The sequence below is a fragment of the Poecile atricapillus genome, chromosome W, assembly GCF_030490865.1.
Source record: "Poecile atricapillus isolate bPoeAtr1 chromosome W, bPoeAtr1.hap1, whole genome shotgun sequence".
Lineage (NCBI taxonomy): Eukaryota > Metazoa > Chordata > Aves > Passeriformes > Paridae > Poecile > Poecile atricapillus.
Genome location: NC_081288.1, coordinates 31661458 through 31683870, shown reverse-complemented (window position 1 = coordinate 31683870; position 22413 = coordinate 31661458). Strand labels below are relative to the sequence as shown.

At 35.0% G+C, this 22413-nt stretch overlaps 1 protein-coding gene across 1 annotated transcript in view; it reads left to right on the top strand.

Annotated features, from left to right (window-relative positions):
* LOC131592081 (cilia- and flagella-associated protein 54-like) overlaps positions 1–22413 on the top strand; it is a 101611-nt gene that overhangs the window by 13888 nt on the left and 65310 nt on the right. The window contains 18 exon segments of the mRNA XM_058863359.1: positions 164–307; positions 713–826; positions 928–1026; positions 1551–1780; positions 2809–2873; positions 3745–3857; positions 3972–4146; positions 4783–4868; positions 6802–6936; positions 7962–8115; positions 9851–9903; positions 10897–11025; positions 12287–12434; positions 13238–13315; positions 13397–13518; positions 16772–16945; positions 19195–19287; positions 21651–21836. Of these exon segments, the coding sequence (XP_058719342.1) occupies positions 164–307; positions 713–826; positions 928–1026; positions 1551–1780; positions 2809–2873; positions 3745–3857; positions 3972–4146; positions 4783–4868; positions 6802–6936; positions 7962–8115; positions 9851–9903; positions 10897–11025; positions 12287–12434; positions 13238–13315; positions 13397–13518; positions 16772–16945; positions 19195–19287; positions 21651–21836 (2298 nt within the window).

Below are 22413 nucleotides of genomic sequence, written 5' to 3'. Positions count from 1 at the left end.
TAAAACACGTTAAAAACTATTACAATTTCTGTGATTTTTTCCCCCCTCTTTCAGTTTGTCCCACCAGGTGAAGATAAGTCTTTTTATCTGTCCTTTAGTAATAGGAAGCATATTTATGTATGTTAAAATGCATTCATTTTGAAATTAGATTTCTTCAATACAGGTCCTGGAATACTTACTGTGGGCCAGTATATGTATGGAATCATCCATTCCACTCTTATCTGTGCATTATTTGACGTGGAGAGCCACCCTATATACGGCAGTTTCTCAGTGTTATTTTGATTGTCAAGCTGGCATTCATGGAGAGGTATCCTGATTTACCTTATGTAGCATTTCAGATGCAATCAAATAGGAAATATTTATTTAAATATTCCTGCTTATTAGCAGATCATATGTATTTAGAGTTCTGTCCATATTCCAAAATTTTACTCCAAAGGGGAGATGTGTTTCCACGTGTAAATGTATAATCAACTGAAATGCAGTAGCACTTTGTAATATACTCACAGTCACAGACTTCTAGCATTAAACACTGGCCGGGTCCCATGCATATATACAAAAGGTATTTTACAAAGGTTTTATTTTCCTTTTCAGTTGTTCAGGACCTGGCTTTCATTGTGGCTCTTTGCAGTTGTATAAATTCAGGAACTATATTACTCTAAAATTAGATATCAACACAGAGTATATATATACATATTTTTAATTCTTTGGACAGATATTTGCTCGCCGTGGTTTGATTAAAATTGATGAACTGAAGCAATTAGAAGATACCAGTTCTTCTCTGGAACATACAGAGACAGAAAAGATTTTTAGAGAGGCCACTCTAAAGGTATCATCATGCAAGTCATTATAAAAAGGTAGAGGAGTTATGATCTTTATGAACAGAACACATAAAATATATATTGACTTAATTTTTAATTTGTGCCCCAGATGTCAGTAATGATTTTCAAGAGAGCAGTATATGAATCCAGAAGAAAGTCGAACAGCTCTCGACGTGAGTCAAAAGTTAACCCAAGAAAAGCAGTAAATGTAAGTCTGATATTTCATATAATCCTTCTCTTCCTTTACTATTGTCATGTGATGAAAATGTGATAATTTTTCCAAATACGGATGGTGCCATACCCAAGCAGTAAGTTTTATATTTGCAGTTTCATAATTAACAGAATTTATTAAGAAAACTCAGAACAAGCTTCAAAGTAGGGAAGATGTACTAATTATTAGTTTAGAAGATTATCAGGAGACATCTGCATGGTTTTAAACTACATGGCCTTAATAGTCTTCCTCATAATTTCTATTGTACTATTTTTGAAGAAAAATACCATGCCAGAGTGTGTCTGGTATTGAATTGATTAGTCTAAGTACTGTACCTGCTTAGCATGAGGCTTTGCTATGCCTTTGAAGCATGACATTAATAACAGTGATATATATTTTACAGTATGTTATTTTCTGTTTTGAACATGTACTTACTTTCTGATGGAGAAATGTTTTGAAAAAAATCTTGCTTTATTGCAAGTTTAGATGTCACAAGGCTTAAATTACCTCTTCTTACTTAGCTGTCATGGCCTCGCACAACTACTGAGCGGCTGCTGGTGGAAATGTTTGATGGTGCTGCAGCTCAGTTCCTTGCCATCCTGGAAGCACTGTCTGATAGCAGCAGGAATCTATTGCCCCCTCATCCTCCTCTTCCTGATGAAATTCAAATCCGTGTTGTCACTTCTGAGCTTTTTTCCGCAGGCCTAGAAATCCTCTCAGGTAACAGCTTAAAGAAGCAAAGCCAGTGTAGGTGGGGAGTCTGGAACTCCATTTTTTTTTTTTTTTTTCTATTAAAAAAAAGAGAATGAGCCTGAAGGTATATATTTAATTGATAACAACAGCACCTATAAAAACAGGTAGTCTTTCTTATCTTCACGTAATAGAAGGTAAAAATCTGGTTTGATCTCCATGGTCTATTATATTCAGTAAAAATCTGCAGCAGTTTATGCATCTATTTTCTAAGTAAACTGGAGTTCATTATCTTTGTAGTGGTCTTTACAGGCTTTACTGTGCCATATATTTATGTCTAAAATTGTTGTTAACAAATAGTGTTTTCACTACTGCTGAGCAGTTATTGCACAGCCTCAAGGCTGTCTCTCCAACCCTCCCCTCCCCAAAGGCCGCTATACTGGGGGTGGGCAGGAGGCTGGGAGAGAACATAGCTCAACTCACCAAACAGCTGATCCACACCAAAAGCTATCCAGTTCAGCAGCAGCATCTGTGACTAAGGGAAAGGATGGGGGGATTTCCCAAGCAACTGCTGCACACCCTGAAGCCTTGCTTACCAGAAGGTGGCTGGGTGTCTGCCCACGTATGGGAAATAGTGAATAAATTACCTTTTCTTCTTCATTTGCAGTCACAGCTTTATTTTCTTTATTTATTTGGGAGTGTCTAAACCATGAGCTTTCCATCATATTTTTTCCCACTGTCCTGTTGTGAAGCATGAGTGAGAGAGCAGCAGGATGGGGGTTGAGAAGCCAGGCAAGGTCAGAGTACCATGGTATTTGATGTATTCTATTTTCTTAAAAAATCTATTTGAAGTTAGATGTGAAAACTTGAGAAAAACACTGGACCTGATGGTTCCTTCCGCACTTTTTTTTTTGCTGGGCTGAATATAGTCCTGGGTATAGAGGTATTTTGTCAGTAAAAGGATATATAGAGACTAAGTACACTTCAAAAGGATATTTTTCTTGGCATGATTACTGGCTAATTAAAATTTAACAAGTCAAATAAATTATAAATTGATTTAATAATTTTATATGTTGAAGGTGGAGAGAGCAATGACACCAGTAATTTTGGTATAATTAATCCATCATCTACCCTTCTGCAGTTGATGCTAACAGGTAAGCTAGCTTTGAATTTCAAAGGATTTCTTTAACCCAGTGATGTAAATGCTTAGTGGACAGAATTAATTTTCATGTTAGTTCTATACATAAAGAGTGTGCAAAATGGTGTCCTCTTGGAGTGGTTGTGTACAGGGCTGGGAGCTGGACTTTGTTGATCAAGCTTGTGGGTACCTTCCAACTCATGACAGTGAGTGTGGCATATTATTAGGACTACAGAACACTGCTGAATATATTAGCTAAAAAATTGCTGAGAGTTCCAAGGACCAGGAGGTCTATTTTCTGCTTTACTGTGGTCTGGGTAAACTTGAAAAGTGAGAAAATAGGCTCCTTATGTGTATACGAGCATTTTCTGACACAGTAAGGAGAAATGTTTACCTGTCTTGAAATAAATTGTATGTGTTTCCATGCAATTTTTAACCCAAATTTTGGATAGCAAGGGTCTTTACAGGGTGATAAGCTCTTCCTGCAACAGCAAGGACTAAATCCTTGGTGTTCTTTACACAGGTATGTTAATATCAATAATTGTAGAGCCTTTTTTGAATGTTACACGACAATGTAATATAGTCAAGTGGGCATGCTGGTATTTGTTCAAAGTTTGGATTTGATTATCTTGGAGGTCTTTTCCTATATGATTCTATGGTTGCAGATTCATCATTAAAGCAGTCTGTAAGCCTAGACATTACTGTGAAAAGATAAAACTATTGTTTCTTGTAAAGTTATTAAAACATACTTCAAGATTATGCTGACTGCTGAAAAATGTTTTGTATTTATCAATGCCCAAATCATGAAAATAAATTAAATTAAACTTTCAATAAACTTCTGAATACATATATGTAAAACAAAGAAAATATTTTTGTCATCACTGCAGGACAAAAAGGGGTGTCTGGAGATGCTGCTGTGAAATTTGTAAAATTAGCTTTCAGCTATGAAGAGTTGGACGTGTTTTATTCTGCGCTTGAATTTGTTAATAATTTTCTTCAGGTAATCTGGATATGATTGAGATATTCTTTAGTTGGTCTTTTCCTATGAGGGTAAGGAGTATGCAAAATACATACTTTAATGACCAGTTTCTATGTTTTTTTCCCTCTCAATTAGACTCAAGATGACCCAACATGGAAGAAAGCTGAAATAGAACTCAAACTCCTTGCACTGATGCAACCTTTAGTATTCCCAGGAAAATTTGAACGTAGTTTTTCTGTTACTGATGATAATAGCGAAGAAGACAGCACACTTCAAGGTTCTGAAAAGACACAGACAATTAGAAGTGAGTGTTGTTCAGTTATAATTGTGTTTGAATTTCAAATATTTTTACAGCAAGAGGTTTTGTTTATTATTTATAACAATGTAATATGTTTCATGCAGTAGTCTATGACAAAAAGTAGCAATTGAGAAAATGCTACCTATTTTTTCCAGTTTTCATTTGTCAAAATATGACTTTATATGATTTCCCTTAAAAATGCATGATATATGTTAAACATGTGTCTGGTTATAACCAAAGATGCAAAATGATTGAATGTTTTCAGGCAAGTTTTCAGGGAAAAAGTGAAACGCATCTTTGAGGGGCTTTTTTTTGTCTGTTCTTACACTTAATTTATGCAAAATTTCTTTACACAGAAGCAAGAAAAACTTGTTAGACCAACTGCAATTTCATTCTATGACAATCAAAAACCTGAATATATCTTGAAAACTTTCTGTTTCCTAAAAATAGAAATGCTCATTTTCACAGAAGTGAATAAACTTGGAATTATCTGTCCCCCTCTGAATTTACTGTTTCTTAGACCATGTTATCTGCTGGTTTATATTAGTAAATTAGTTGACTCATATATTTTCAAACTTAGTTTTTAAATTAGATATGATGTGTTGCCTTTCCTTTTTCTCCATTTTTTATTATACATGTTGAGTGTAGAGAAATCCTTAAAGCCTGAAGATCCTTTTCATGATATTACAATTCTGGCAACAACAGCGTTTTCCTGTATCTCCACATCTGAGCAGGTAATAACAGAATTTGAGACATTTCTTCTCAATGTGTCACTTAGTCTGTAATGAATGCATATAATTGAAGATCAAAGGAATCAATTGCATGACTAACAAACTGCAAGAATACAAAAAGTGAAAAATGTATTCATGAATATTTTTAGTTTGTGATTTAAAAAAATGGTATATTTGTTCTAAAATTCTCTGTAATCAGTTACTTTAAAAATATTTATTAGGTATTAAATTTATTTGGAAGACCAAAGGGCTGATTGCATGTTTCAGCTAATAAAGGAGAGATCAAATTTCTTTACATACGTTAGATTTAGGTGGGCAAATATGCTCAGCTGTGGAAAACCGTTCTGCAATATTTATAGAAATGGGGGCAGTTACCCTACGGAATGATAATACCTTTTTAACAGCACTATGTCTGCAATTTAAGGTCAATTCTCACTGCAAAGAACTGAAACAAGCAGCAGCAACAAGAAAACCAGTGAGAGTGGGACTCTGTGCTGAAGTCTCCACTGTGGAATTAAGCCCATTATGTATCTGATGATTTATTCCCAGAGTAACCACTTTTACTTGCTCAAACTGAGATTTCCCTTATTGTGCTACTGGGAGGGGAAGAAATTACAGTGCAATGTCTCCACTACTAGCACTTATATTAAAATAGTTTGTGATCCAAAAAACTAATGAATTTTTTTCCTTAGAAAAAACCTATTCTGATAACATGGCATATATCTTAACTGCAAAAATTTTTTTAGATGTAATTTGAATACTGCCACAATTTGGGTGTAACTGGAGCACACACTTTTTTAGCTTTGGTGTATTTTATATTTAGTCAAAGTACCTTGCCTGTGAGGTACCCCACAGATACCTTTAGATACCATGATTTGTCAGTTTTAAATGTGACCTCTGTATGGAGGCAGTTATCTGGATTTAAACTCTACTTGTTCCTCTACACTTTCCTGCAAATCTTCTTGATCTTTTGTCCAGAGAGGAAAGACAAATTCGCCCCTGATTAACAGAGCATTCACTGGTGGTGAAGTTACATGATATGTAGCTGAGGCAATCTAGCAGCTTGCTGCCACCAAAACAGTGCAAAAATAATTTTGATTTACATTTTTCCCCTTTTCTTCTCCCCTCAGTTTCATTATCAATATCCCATAAATCTTGTGCTCAAACATAGATGAGAGTATAAATAGTGTGGATATATCAGGTTTCACTGCATCTGAGATGCTGATTCAGCTCTGCTGTAACTAGTGATAAAGATGTGTACTGATCCTTACTGTTGAGAATGTCTTTAACACATAGATGGATTCTATTGCCTTTTAAAAAGTGTTAATTAGGAGGTTAACTGACTAGAGTTTTGAATTTGTTAATTATTCTCTTTGCAAGATGCAGGTAGGGTTTAACATTTCTTTCACTTGTTAGATATTTCAGTCCAAATTTTTTTCTAGTTGTTTGTTTTTCACTGCTTCATAGTCTCAGATGCACCAACAGCCTATGGAAGTACTCTGTCAAGCAAAATGAAACTATTAATTTAGATTTTCTTCTGAAAATATTTAAATACTTCAACAAAAATAAAGTTTTTTCCAGACTCTACTGATTTCAGCGTTATAGTTAATTTGCTCTCTCATGTAATTTTCACCTCACTGATTTTCTTGTCTGTGTTACTTTTAAGAGCTTGCCAATGGAAAAAAACCAAAAAAAACTCCAACTCCCCAGACCTCTAAACCCACTTATTTTGTTGAGAGAAGAAAAGCTAGGGTGGTCTACCAGAACTTATTTTTAAAACAAATTTCTAAAGCTTTCAAAATGTTGTCATCCCTTATAGGAAAGTGACATATTTTATTTACTTGTGTTGGAAAATGTTGGGACTGTTCATGTACTGGGCTATTTGTGTGTTTATATGCCTACCTGTTTCCACAATTATATTGTTTTTTCTTTCCAGAGTGTCCATCCTGACAAAGAAATACTTGTTGATGTAGTAATGTGTTTGTGGCAGAAGTGTAAAACAGACCTTCAGCAAATCCAAATGAGTGGAAGTGACTGCTTAGAATATATCCACAAACACCAAGCTTACCAAGTACTCCTTCATTATAATGTATTTCTCTTAATGTGAATGCAGTCTGTAATAGTAAAGGTAGTGAAATACTGGTATCCAGTCTAAGTACCTTTTCTTATGGTAAAATGCAGATAAATCTTCTTAAAAAATATCAATTTATACACACTTTGAACACACTGTGCTCACATAAGCCAGTACCAAAATATTCTCCAAGTATAAAGTAAAGTAAAGTAACCCACTGTCTGCCAGTGGGCCATGGTGGTAAGAAGCTAAGTTAGTGAAAACATTTGGGCAGGATGTAAGAAGAAGAATTTAAGATGTTGCAGCAGAAAATACCAATGTATTTCAGGAAACTTCCCTAGGTCAGTTGAAGAAAGTGCCAAAAACCATACAACTTAATTGATGGGAGTCAATAGTAGAATAGTATTCAGCCCACTGGATGGAGGCACAGCCTTACCTTGAATTTGTTCTGTGGGTGAGAGGCTCTTGGTGAAACGGGCTCGCTGGGCTGCCAGTTGGTGCTAACCAGCCAGTTTCTGGAGGAGTTATTTTTGTGACTCTATACAGCAAAATTGTTTGGAACTTCCCCAGAAGGTAGTGTATGGTTATTTTCCTCTGTATGTACAACCGTAGCGTTTGGGTCTCTTTTATTCTGATTTTAAGTGGGAAGATATGGAGATAAATGAGAAACATGTAATCAAATCTACTGGAAGGCTTACTGCACTAGAGGAAGGTATTAAATTTATGGCTGTAGAACATTCATAAAACTTTCCAAAAAGATTGGCAGGAATAATAATGTTCTAAAATAAAAAAAGTCTGCTGTCTGAAGGAACAGGGTCTATGGAGCAGCATAATTCAGCATCTCAGTCTGGTGACATTTAAAAAAAGAAGGCAGATCCAGGAAACAAGTTGTGTGCATGCTTGTGAATATTTTTAAACAATTTTGAGTGCAAAACCCTGTCTACCTCTGTAATACATAAATGTCTTCCAAAATTTTGATTTATCTCCATCTTGATTCTTTTTCTACCCCTTTCCATCATTTTTAGTGGGTTCACATACTCTGGATAGTGAATGAAATAATTAAGAAGAGCAACATAGCAGACACTAATGTAATGTTTGCAGAGATAACCTTATGTCTAGCTGCAATACTGGAAAATGTAGCTGATTCTACAATTGTATCTAAGGAAAAAGAAGGTAAGAAAAATTGAGTTTTCTTTCAAAAATGGCTTTTAAGATTGGAACTTTTCTGAGCTGAAAACTGACTAACATGCAAATTAAAAAAATACTGTAAAGACATTGTTGAGAGGGGAAGGACAGTATTTTTCACACAAAATTTCACCCATTATTTGAGCTAATGAAACCTATTTTCCCAAGGATTTATGATTCCTTTCCTTACGTTTCCCGTTCTACTGAAATAACCCCATTTTGAATTACATCTCTTATTACTGACTCTTCTCACAGGTCTTCTACATGTCTCTTAGCCCCTTCAGAGTAGCCTCCGATCACTGCTGTTTTCTCTGAATATGGGCTACGCAAAAGGCAGTACGCGCTGTTGCTAATTTGGAGCCTTCAAATGCTGGTTGACTAGTTGCACGCTAAAGGGGAAAATATTGAGGTCATACTGAAGCTTTTGCATTTATTGACTAATCAGTTTGGTTTTCTTCTCTATGTATTCTTGATTTTTGTATAGTAATTCAATTGTTTTTGAAGTTGAACTTGGCTGACATTACTGGGATATGTTAATCAATCACAGTAAACAAATTTCCTTTCAAAACCTGACTAATGTTGTAAAACATGAATATTTAGACATACTTTGAAAGCTCTCTGTTGTGTATTTTGGAATATGAATCATAATTCTTATAAATGTCTTACAGTAACTAGAGAGTAAATGTTAAGGATCTTATTAGACCATGTCTAGAAACAGAAAAAAATTATAATAGTTTTGCACTTTTGGAAATAAAAAAATCTTGGGAAACTACTACTTATTAAGGTCGAGTAGGTATTGGTTTTGGTGGTGTTACTTAGATCATAAGGTTCTCAGGCAGGCTAAATGAGTCTTCATTGTAGCACTCTTACTTTTTCATTCAGTTTAAATATGTCTTTTTGGAGGAAAAAAAAGCTGAATAGGTAGGAGCCATTGGTCAAAATAGGCTGACAGTCAAGCATGTGCCGGTGCTGAAAAGAGCCTATTTACTGAGTGAATGCTGAGTGAATACAAATTTTCTTTTTTATGAGGAAGAGACAGTGAACAAACAAAAACAAGCATGCAAAAGTGGCACAAGGAGTGACTGGAAGGTTGTTCCTCTGAAAGGGGAAAAAAATAATTTATTTCATCAAAAAAATGAAATTAGATGGTTTAACCAAGAACTAAATAAATGGTTTTTCTTGTTTTGAAGAGGGAAACATAAGTTTGGATGCTTTCTTCATAAATTAATGTAATTTAAACAATCAAAGCAAACTTTAAAAGAATGATAATACTGTTTCAAGAAATATTAAAATGAAATAATATCTGTCATAATAATATGACCTCCTATTCCTAAAAATCCTTCTATAAGTGAAATTAACTATGAATTAGATAATAGGTTTGAGTTGATTTCAAAATGGAGAATTGCTATATGAATGCTACAAAAATATGAGGAACTACAAAATGAGTCCTAGTTTCAGTAGCTTGGTTATGACATGGCTATGGTGCCTTTAAAATACAACAGTATTAGCTAATAATATCCTGTATTACTATAACTGTACATATACATCGCTGTGTGTCTAAGCCCTTGAAAGCTCTTCAAGAAACAGTATTGTTACCTCTCATAGTCAAACACTGAAGAACAGAATTATTGCCAGACTCTGAAATTATTAATAGAGCTGATCAAATGGTACTAAAATTTTCTGGATTTATTTGATTTTTCACTTCTGTTTTTCTCCCTATAAGAAGGAGGAAGTGCTTCTCTTTCTCAAGATGAAACCTGTGATATGCCTGAAATACTGATGGTAACGTCCAATTTATCTTAATTGATACATTGATTTTGAATAGAATAAGAATACTTTGCTTGAAGCTTTTCATACAATTTTGTATTTAGTTTTACAAAGATGAAATGTTTAATGAAATCCTTCTAGTGCAGAGGAAAAAAGCAAAGATACTTTTTTAGCTGAAATAAAATTTGAAAATTTTCTCTGAGTCTTTTTTATCAATCCTTTTTCTGGAAGAGATTATATTTGAAAGCTTTGTTACAGCATGAGCATAGTAATTTCCACTGTATACCTTTTTATTATGCCAGTCTGTAGTACCAGCCTTGAATGGTTTAATAGCACATTTTATTAGGATGGTAGGAATTTTAGTTCTTGCTTAATTTAGGAAAATACTTTGGGTTGTGTTTTTGTTTCCTTCTTTTTGGAAGGATTATGGGGAATACATGAAATTCAGAATTTCCTTGCTTTGTTCAGCACTTTTTAGAATTGTCCAATCAAATGGCTTACTAAAGCATGTTAAGGACAAATGATACGTGTTAGTCTGAGGATTTGGGGGGTTTGTCAGTCACGTGTCTTAATACTTACACACATGGACAAGGTTTAGTTCAGTGACAGTCTACTTAAAGGTGGTGTTTCCTGAAAACACTGTGTTTTCTTAGTAGTGTTTAATGGGTTATTGAAAAATTGCAAGTACTATGGTTTCGATTTAATTCTTTAAGTTTGGTTTCATTCTGCTATAAGCTAACTCTAATGGGTTTTTGTTTGCTTTTGATTTGTGGTTTTGTTTTGTTGGGGTTTTTTTTCTGTTTTTTTTTTGAGCTGATTTTATTTCAGTCCTACTTGAAATTTAAAACATTGATATTAGTATATTGAAGTATGAGGAGCTGTACCTATGTAAAGATAATCTGACAGTTTTAAACTTCAACAGCTAAGAAGAAAAGCACATTACTTTTGATAGTCTATATTATAGGTTTTTATGTTATCTAAGGAAATGTGTTTACATTTTCATTTCAGAAAACACCTACAGAACAATTAAAAATTGCTTATGAAATTCTTGAAAAAGCAATTAATGACATGAACACATCTCGGTTAATGACCTTTTTACCAGATGGAAAGTCGATATTTGACAACTGCTGTACAAAGGTAAAATTTACAAAAAGCTACGCTGCAACAAAATCTATCAGTAATATATTTTGATGACACAAATTTAATTTATTTAGAAATTAATTTTATTTAGAAATGTTAGCACAATCAAATGTACCTCATCTTCCTTGCCCACGTAAGAAGAGAATAGAAAAAAAAATATATCTCTGTGTATTAGTGTTGTGGTTTAACCCCAGCTGGCAACTGAGCCCTACAGAGCTGCTCAGCCAGTCCCTCAGTGTCCTGGAGAAAAGGTAAAAGCCAGAAAACTCATGGGTTGAGATAAGGATGGTTTCATGGGGAAAGCAAAAGCAAAACAAGGAATTAATTCACCACTTCCCACATCAGGCAGGTGTTCAGCCAACTCCAGGAGCCCCCATCACATGTAGCGTGGGTGACTTGGGAAGACAAATGCTGTCACTCGAACATCTGTCCCTTCCTCCTTCCCTGAGGTTATGTACTGGCTGTGATGTTGTATGGGCTGGAATATCCCTTTGGTCAGTGGGATCACCTGCCTCAGTTGTGCCTCCTCCCAACTTCTTGTGCTTCCTCTCTGGTGAGGTGGTGTGAGAAGCAGTGCTGTCACAGCCTTGAGGCTGTGTGAGCACCGCTCATTAGTAATGAAGACATCTCTGACATTATTAACACTGTTTCCAGCACAAATCCAAACCACTGCTCCATACCAGCTACTACGAAGAAAACTAACTCTGCCTAAGCCAAAGCCAGCATGAGTTGAAAGAGCATTTTTCTCTTTCAGTAATAGACTGTGAATTCCTTTAGGCTTTCTTTAACATTTTATTTTGAAATAATTATAATATATATAATATATTATATATCATATATTGTATAAGATAAGAGCAGAAATCCTGTTCATATTTATTGCTTGCAACTGTTTATTATTAAAATAAATGTTTGTTCTTGATGTGAGTTCAAATTTTCTAAATATTTTCATTCTATATCAATATGATACTTGTTTTGTGGATTGGTAACACAGTAAAAGATAGTTTTTGCGGTTTTGTCTTTATTATTGATCCAGTTTTCTATTGAATCTCAGATTCTGTCTAGTTCTCTTTGTCAATTATCTGTGCTTTCTCTGTCTGGTCACTCTCCTTTCCATGCTTTCTTGATTGACTGCCTATTACACGAATATGACAAATTTCAGTTTTGTCAGTTTACTGAAATAATATCAATATCCAGAAAAATGCAGTAAGCTAAATAATGGAATTTTGTATTTACTTGATTGCCACTTCCTATTCATTAGGTGGACTCAAATGATCAGAATTTGAATTCTGTTCTGGGATGTGGTGATGGTAAAACAGGAACAGATAATGGTTTTGTAGCAGATTTACACTTGGAGCTCATTCAGGCCCAACATCGAGTAGCTGTGAAACTTCTTAAAATTACACAAGGTAGGTTTCAGTAGTTAAAAAATCTTCATGACTTGATTAGAGCCTTTTTGCTAAGATATTCTGTAGTACTAAGAAGTAAAGGAGTATCTGCTTTCTGGAGAGGAGCTGATGTTTTGGCAGTTTATATATAATTTATGTACCAGAAATATTGTACTGAATTTGCAGAATTTAGATTTACATGATACTGGTCTCCAACCTTTACTCAACCAATGGCAGTTAAACTTCACTGCAATTAATGGATTTCATTCCTAGACAGTTGTTGTATTTTAGTTATAATATTAAGTTTTATAATGCCAGTAAAGAAAAATCGGGGGATGTTCTGCAGATTTTTTTTTCTGTAGTGCTAATTTTCTCTCTAGAGAATGACTTAAATATTTTATTCAGTGCTCTTGGTAATTTGAACTTCTACTCCTGTGAAGTTGTCTCTTTATCTTTCCAGTCAACGGATACTCCACTTTTGCTAAATGGCTTCTGAAAAAAACTCAGCTTTTTCTCTCATTATTAGTGTTGTTTTGGTTTTTTAAAATTAAAACCTAGTATTAATTTGACACTGCAGAGCTACATTGTGCCCTGCTCCCTATGATCAAACCTCTCTTTTTCTGTGGTGTTAATATAACTACTAAAAATGTAGACAGGAGGATGGAGTATTTTTAGTGGCATGATCTGTACAAGAAGTTCTACTTGAACCAAAGAAAAGAATGTGAAACAGAGCAGAGCTTTACTATAAAACTACGTATTAACCTATCACTCAATTTTTTTGCAATAGCACTATCAAAATAACTCAATATTCCCATCCTACACAGGTACTCAAGTTGTTGACAGACGTCTTAAGTCTAGTAAGTCTCGTGAAAAGAATATTGAAGATTTCCAGTATTTATCAGGTAAGACATTACTTAAGATTTTAGAAGTATAATAAATTATTGCCACTGTTTCATAAATATCTTAAAATATCTGTTTTTTAGAGGAACTTATAATGAAAAAAATTAAAAGGAATAAGCTATCCAGAGCAATCTTTTTGATGCAAAAGGCTGCACAGAAGTTCCCTGAAGAGTTAACTACTGCTTCTCAAAGGCAGCTACTGGAGGTAATAAGAACTTTATGATAGAAATACTTTACCATTAGCACAGTTTTTCATGTTCTATGTAATTAAGACACGTAATACTACTTTTTATAAAAACAAAAATGGAAGGAACTTGAGGGTCATTGTGTGTTTTTAACTTGTATTGTCAATTTTTTCTGGAGAAGTTTCAAAGAGTAAAGTGACCTTAAAACAAAGAAAGGGCACATCCCCAAATTTTGTGCATACATGCAAATTTCAGGAAACCTGAGAGAAGATTAGATCTTTCCTTCCTTCCTATTTTATCTCCTGCGCTTTGCAGTTATGAACCTATACGTTGCCAAAATGTCATTCAGGTTTCCTTACTGTAATCTTCGACACTGCTCTTTTTCCAAGATCTTCAAGTCTTAGAATGCTTTAGCTGGTGATGATGACATGGACTTTATTTTATTCATTCTAAAAAACCAGTTTATATATTGGGATTTTGGAATCTATTGGAGCTAAAAGCAGAGTCTTCCTGGATTTGTTTCAGTCTTTTGAAGTCAATGACAGTATTTCCATTGACCTTTGTGCCAGCATCTGCCCATGAAAATTGCCATGAAAAAGCTCATCAACAGGGCTTGAAGTTTCTTTATAGCCTTTATAACAGATAACAGAATCTGCAATTTTCAATATGTAATATATAAAAGAGTATTTTAAACAAGAAGTTACTAGAAATTGTTTTTCTTTTAAGTGCCACAAATTTGGAAGCATGATAAGTAATACATATATTTGTTACATCAGAAGAATGCAAAAACTGGATCAGAAAATGCATACATTAAAAATATCTCATATATTTGTAAAATATGTGTTATTTATGAATATCATATCAGATGCTGTGATACAGTATGAAAGTTGTAACTGTATTCACCAGTAAAGACTTACAAGCAATTCCCAAGAAATATCTGGTTATCCCAAGCAAACATTTACCTGTCAAAAATGTCCTTCACTACATTTTGCTTCTGTGCACTTTTCACCAAGAAAGATGTAGATAAAAAAATATATCTGCAGGTAGTTTCCAGAAAATACTGGAATTAATTTTGTCTGGACAAACTTAGCATGATCTCTTTGACATTTATTTTATGATGAAATATTTAATTATAAGCTCAATTAATTTTACTGCTTGAGGTGGATGGTACTCACTTAATAAACAGCAAATCCGTACTTTTATTTTCTTGCTTTTTTTTTTTTTTTTTTTTTTTGTAGAGCTTTATATTGAATTACTTGCATCTTCTGGTCTTTTCTCCTGTAATCAGCACAATATCCTACAAATCTGTTTTTATTATTTAGCAAAATAGGAAGCAGTTTATTTTATTTTGAGAAGCATACAAATAACCATTTCTCATGCAGTAAACAACGGAGTAGAATATGGAAGCTTCTGAGTCATATGTGTTTACTCAATTACATCAAACTGCTTAACTGCTGTGCATTTTTATTATTTCTTTCACAGTTGTTTAATTCGTTCTTCCTGTCCTATATGTCTGGTTGGTTATCCAAGTTTTTACAGAATTGGATACACTGGTAGTTGTCATGGGCCAGTTGTAAAATTGAAATAATGTGATTAAGTTAATACCATGGTGCAAGTCCGTGACAGAGGCAAGGATAAAATGTGTTTTATCACAGTTCAAGCATTTGGGGTTTTCATGATGACATTTGGCTTCCTCAACTGCAAGATTAATCTTGCTCATCTTGCAACACTGCCACGTTTATTATCTTCCAAGTTCTACAATTACTGAAGTACAGGTCATGCAGTGACACCACTCTCAGTCACAACGCCATCTTTATTCAACCTGGGAGCATTGCCACCCTTGTGGTTACCAGATATATGTCCTCAGACAAGTATGAGTCCATGATACTTTCAGTTAAAAATTGTATCATAGGACTGCTTGCCATGGAGAAGTATAGTTTTGAAGGAAGCAGTGAAGCTTCAAACTACTGCTTGCAAAAGTTGAATGGCTGAATGATGGAGTCACTCCATATCTTGTTCTTTATCTTGTATCCTTCCTGTAATATGTCCCATTACGGTGGATGCTAAATGGTGCTAAAGGGGGAGGGGATGGGGTGGAGTGGTAGGGCTGTGAAAGTGATTAGCTATGCAAGTGGTTCTATTAGGTCTTAGCTCCCTGTTTCACTCATTTCACCATAAACCTGTAATCCATTCACAATTTTTGGATATGAGATTCCAGGCTTACTCAGTCTGTGATCTGACACACTATTGTGTAGTCTTCTAAACACATGAGGACAAAGACCTGTTAAGGTATAAGATTAAAGGATTGTCACTGAATTACCAATAACTTGGAATTTTTTTTTCATTTTATCTTTCAGACTCAGCTCAGCCTAAATCCTTGGTCTAGTACTAAATCCTTGGTCTAGGGTACTAAAATTCTTCAAATAATAAAGTTTCTAGTTGTAGGAATACATAATTTCTTGTCTCTACACAAAATGTAATCCTTGTTCATCTCTGTGAGTTGGCCTTTTTAGCTTTATTATGGGCTGAACAGCTGCCGCAAGTAAAGATATAGAAGTACTAAGTTCTTAATATTAGATTTCCATGTTAAGTTTCTCTTGAACTGGCAGTGAAATCAAGGTGAAGAAACCTACCAAGTTGCTATTCAGTCAAGTACGAAAAAAGTGTAGCCTCCAGCCAAATGGCCACATAATCATTGTATGCAAGGTTCCCCCACATCTTTGACAGCTGTCAGCTTTCAGCTGTCTACAGATAACCAGGGGGAAAATGGCTTAGCCCTACCTTTTCTGGACCCAAATTCTCCTCCTTTTTCTTTATTTGTAGACTTAATTTTTTTCCCCTCTGTTTCTGAAGTACAAAAAAATTCAGTCTAACTGCTTCTACAGCTCCTCTAGAAATTCCACAGGTTAGGTTTCTAGCTCCTAATTAGGAGTTGATATCTTTTTTGTTTCTTGGAGATAATCCCTGGGTGGCACTAATTGCTTATCAGCATTATATGTGATCACTCTATTTTTTCCTATGGGTTCTTCCAAAATTGGATATGCTTCTTTCATAGGTAACCCTTCATTCTCCAATTCTGAAAGTAATCTGCATATATGAGTTTACACAAAGTACCATTCATCCTCATTTAGGATGTAGGGTAATATGAAAAGCTACTGAAAGTTTTGTATGTAGCAGTGAAATTTTCTATGAGAATTTGAAAATAATGTATAAAATTTAAATCTGATTGTTATATTTTAATAGTTTTCTCTTTTGTTTTAATTTCAATCATAGGAAGCACTAAGTTTAATTGAGCAGGTTGAAGCTGAACAAAGTGCATTGTATTGCAGTCTCAAAGAAGCTATGAGAAGCAAGAAAAACATCAGGACTCCTCCTCCTCCTCTGTTGCTTTCTAGATCACATTGCTCCATGACATTTAAACCAGCCCCATTTGATTCAGATATTCAGGTAATGTTTTTCATGATGACTGCATAAGAAATAACTAAACCATACACAAGAGAAAAAGTTGTTATACAGTGCTATACCAAAACATTTTTCTTTGTTCCTGAGAGGATTATGTTATTCTGACTTAATTAAGTATCCCTTTTTTTGTCCTCTGTGAGTCAATTTTCCTCTGTGACTCACTGTTTTGATCTTCACATTTGCATGAGACTTTCTTAATCTCATGCATCATGTCCCTTGGTGCTTCTGTTGTCTAATACTTATTTATTCTAAAAGCTAATTTTCTTGCTTGGGGGTTGCAACTATATTCCTAGTTACCCTCTGAAGAGAGGCAAGACTGTTGCATCATGCGATGCAAAAAAAGTTCCACACTGAAGTCTCTGTTAATGAAATGTTGAAGTGGCATAGTTCAGGTGGAAATAATCCACTTTCTGTTGAGCATGTAGAGTCACAGGACGTAGGGGGCATTAGAAGTCTCTTGTCCAACCTGCTCCAAGTGGAGTTGCCTGTGAGACTAAGCAAGTTTGCTCAGAGCTTTATGCAGTCAGTTCTGAAAACTTCCAAGAATGGAGAGAGCTTCTCTGGAAAGTGTGTTCCAACAGGGCAACATGAAAGAAAACTTTTTTCCGTGTACAGTTGAAGTCTCCCTTGCTTCAATTTAGATCTTCTTTTTCCTTCTCCTACCATGCACTACTGTGAAAAGTAAATGGCATCTCCTCCTTCTCCTTCTTCTGCCAATCAAGTAATTTTGTCACAGAGGCCAGTCATGGGGGTCAGCCCTAATTTGCCCTTGGTAAATACCTTCTGACTTTTCTAAATCACCTTATTCTCCTTCCCTTGTCCAGAAAGGATTCAAACAGGCTGAAGTATGAAAAACACACTATGCAGGTTATTTTTGAGAGAAATCATAGTGGTTTTGCTAGCTTCTTCCAAATAACCATGTGTATAGACCCAGTAGAAACTCAAATCTTATTAATAGTGGCAAGAATGTTTCTGTGAACAGTTGTTTCATAACCTGCAGTTTTATTGCAGTTTTATTAGTAAATTTAAAATATTTTAGTTAGGGAAAAGTTTATAATTTTTATCCTTACTGATTCTAAAATGGGAAAAAAAACCCAACCCTTTAAAATTTAGTTGTTAATTTATTTTAGTATATGTTCAAACTTCATTTTGTTTGATACAGGAGAGTGAATGCAGCATCTTGGGCCACTAGATGGCGAAGTGTGATTATTGTTCTTAAAATTTGAACCCAGTCTAAAAGAAATTTTTTTTCTGAAGTTAGCACATAGCTGTTGAGCAGACAGGAAAGCTAGTTTTTTAATGTAGAAGTTATTAACTGAGCACTTAGGATTTTAGTATTTATTCTTAGGATAAATGTGTGCCTAGGATTTAATTAGACAAATATAGTGTTTGTACTAGGAGTCAAAATACCTGTGAAATTTTCAGATCTTAAGGCTCATTTGCTGAAAATAATCTTCTCAATTTCAATAACACCTTGTGAAAAACAGTCAACAGGGGAACACCAACAAATGTCACATTTAGACTTCTGTAAGGCCTTTGATATGGTCTCACATGACATGCTGATCTCCAGATTGAAAAGACACAGATTTGATGGATGAACAGCCATTCGATAGATAAGGAATTGACTGGATGGACACAGCCAGAGAGGGCTCTATGTCCAGGTAGTGGATGGTGATGAGTGGGGTCCCTTAGAGCTCACTTTTGGGACTGATGCTCTTCAGTACCTTCAGTGATGACAGTGAGACGGAGTGCAGCCTCAGCAGCTTTGATGACAGGAAGCTGAGCTCTGCAGTTGGCACATCAGAAGGAAAGGATGTCATACCTGCACTTCTTTTGCCTGATTTTAAGGATCTGTCTTCAAGTAGTTTTCTAGATTGGAACTCAGTCCCAGCTTTAGAAGAGTACCATTGAACGGATCAAATAATGGATCTAGGTGATTTTAAATCTATGACCTGTAGAGTTTGTGCTTTGAGATAGCTTTGAGGAATAGGGTAACTCAAGATGGGGTTAGCATAATGGAGAATCATCTGCTTTTATTGCCACTAGTAGTATATCTATTTTTATAGCAGCTCAATAAAATAATTGATGTTTTAATGCAGTGAGACTATACTTTTTTATAACTAAGCTGAGGTTTTTTGTAGAGATTGTTTTCACAAAATTTGTGCATTCTACATGAGGCAAAAAATGGAAATAATACTGTGCATCAACTAATTTTGTTCTCATTTTCTATAAAGGTTTCATGGTACTGTATTTTTGGCTGTGTAGCAGGAGGAAGTCATACAAAAGTAAGGTTAAATAGCAATAAACTTCAAAATTCAGGAGAACAGGTAAGACAGAGGTAAAACTTGCTTAGGTAATTCTCTCTTCCTCTAAAAATACCCCAACTCTGAATCTTTCTATCTGACACGTTTTTTAAAATGTAACTGGCTAAGCCTTTGACAAACTCTTGTATCTTTATACTAAAAAAACTTCCAGGAATCTTTTTTGAATAAGAAATTAAATTACTCAAAAGCTTGAAGTTAAACAAATCTCTACCTTGTTATAACTATGGGTTTTTGAGTGATATCTAAGAAATGCAAAAGTAAAATAAAGTATATGACATATTTCTAGAGTGTATTACAGACACTACTCTTTCCAGGAATTAAAAAAAGAGAAAAGTTCTAAACAGATAAAAATTCATTATTCTTCTTAATTGTGTAACACCTATCAGCTATTTCTTCTAAACAAGACATTGCCTTACTTAATTCTGGCAGCATGATAATACAACTTTTTCAATAACCTTCACATTCAGACACAGTTTATTTCTAGGTTCATGCTCTTTCCCTTTCATTCTGTGAATATGTGGTACGGTGAATCATCCCTTACATCTTTAATTACTTATGACTGATCATGTTGACTGTGTTAGTACTCCTACGTTACTTGTTCATTACAATTTAAACATCTTGGATTTTTTTTTTTTCTGCTTTGTTGGTTTGGTTTTGCATTTTTAGGTAGGTTTTTTTGTTCCCTTTGGATCATATTCTGGTGTTTCTGCACAGACTGAGAAAGTTCTGGTTTTCATTCACTCATGCCTGCTATTGCATTGTCCTCCAGTATGACAGCAATGAACCATCCAAATACTATGCATTTTATGATTTAGGAAAGGAGGAAGAAAGCTTCAGGATATCCTCTTCAGCAGATTTTTCTGTAGTCTAACACCTCATTGATCACCTCAGTGATAATTTCTATGTCTGCAAATCTTTATGAAGAGTTCTGTTCTTTGCAGGGCAGGTCTCTTGTGCTTTCTGACAGAAGAATGATCTCAACTTCTTTTGCCTGATGTTTCAGGCTTTCCTGGCTCTGCAAGCAATAACTCTCTATGTGCACTGATAGACACTGATGTGAACACTGACAGTGTTTGGTGATGGAGAGGGAATCTTCCCCTTTGCACCTATTCCCATGGTGCCTCTCCTTAAAAGAAAGTGTATGGAAAGAGGTGTGTGTAGGTACTGGCAGTAGAGGCTATGATGTAATTCCTAATACTCTGATCATCAAATCCACAAAACCAAGCTTCATGTGGTGTTTCGCAAGTTAGTTTCAATATTCCATTCTGTAGCAGGTGAATTAACTGCTTGACAAGTGACTTTCAGCCCACTGCCAGCTGTTTTTTCTGTGAATTTGCTGTAGTCCATCTAAGCCACTGACCTTCTTAGCTCTGACAGGCGCTGGATGCACACAGACCTGAGGTTAACCATACGCCTCTGCATTGGAACTTCTGTTTGCTTTAGGATATGCTTTGCAAAATGCTGATCTGCAGACAAAATCTCTATCTGCTGACTCCAAGAAAAATGTTTAGAATTCTTGGGATCAAATGATCTATCAGCTAAGCATAAGGGGATGTTTCAGACTGTTGTAAAGATATTTCTGGTCTGCTGGTTCAGGATTCAGCCCCAGCATCTGAAGGGATTTCAGTTGTTCAGAGGTCTCCTTATGAAGGACAGACTGTTTGAGTAAGACCATTCTGTTGATGCTGATTCTCATGTTATCCTTCCATCGCTGGCACTTGTTTCTGGTTTCAAGACCCTTGAAGTCCTCAGATCTTCCTTGTGTAAGTCACCTTGGTCACAGAGAGGAAGGTGGAAAATCTTGTTAGGAGTGAGCCATGATATTGAAGTGCAGGTATACAATTACTTGAAAGAAAAATGAAGATGTTGTTTGCTTTGCAATCTTCAAAGTACTTTTGCTGGTGCTGAAAGGAGCAGATATATCTCTGCCTATATCTGATGCAAGAAGGTCGCATGTATGAAGGAGAGCAGTATGGTCTTTGTCTGGAAGCGCAGTTCAGGGACAGAATGTTTCAGCTCAGTGACTGCAAGCATGGACAATCACTGTGTGAATGTTCAAATGGACAGAAGTATCATAGAAAAACATCAGGTCCTTTTACTTAACTGTTCCCTTAAGTTATGTGGTCTGCATATGCGTTGGCATTCTAGAGAAAACTTCACCTATCATTTCACTGTTTTCTCGTAGTTTCTCATTGTTTTCAAGAATTTAATACAAGAATCTAGTATACGACATGCTATTAATCTGGATTGTACTTTGATTGTATCCAAGACCATTAAATAGTTTGTTTAATAATAAAAGTTTAGAATTTGTGACTTGTTTTTGATACGTACAGTGAGTGTAACTAGAAAAATATTTTTATTGTTAGATACCAGCGAATGGGAAAATTCTCTTTGAAGTACAAGGGTTAGATGCCAATGAGAAATACATATTTGCCGTCGCAGCATATTCTTCAGATGGAAAACTTATTGGGGATGCCATTGGCCAAATGACTAAGCCAATCCTTGCCTATCCACCCCTTTCTGCTACTACTGTTCGAGCATATTTAACTCAGGTAGGGTTAGAATATGATAATGGACCCCTACTTCCATTTGGTTGTAGTTACTTGTTTTCAGTCATTCTAAAACTGCATCTGGTAACAACTTGAGACCTTCTTGCCTTGATAAGCACAAATCACAATTTTAACATAAAAATAGTATATCTAAGTAAGTTGATTCTTAATTCAAAATTACCAGAAATGTCAGGTTAAGTGGAGAGGACTTGGTTTTCTTACCCATCTCTGTTTTAAAGTCTGCATTTTACTTCTTGCTTCTCTCTTTTTTTTTTTTTTTTTTTTTCATTTTTGTGGTTGAGACCAAGTGCTAGAAATAATTTTGTTAGTCATTATGGAACAAAAAATGTTATTGAACTTAGCAGGTGTCAAGCCATTTTCATATTGAAATTAGTTTTGTAGTATCTTGTGAGAGACCACAATGGTTGTCAGATCACTATAATTTTCTGTGTTCTTACTGAAGGATATTTAAAACAGATTGTGACACAGAGGAAAGTGAAATTGTCTAGCCCTACAGAGAGATCATTTGGAACAGTTAGAAGCTTTCCTAAAATAGTGCAGTGTAAGATATATCCACGTG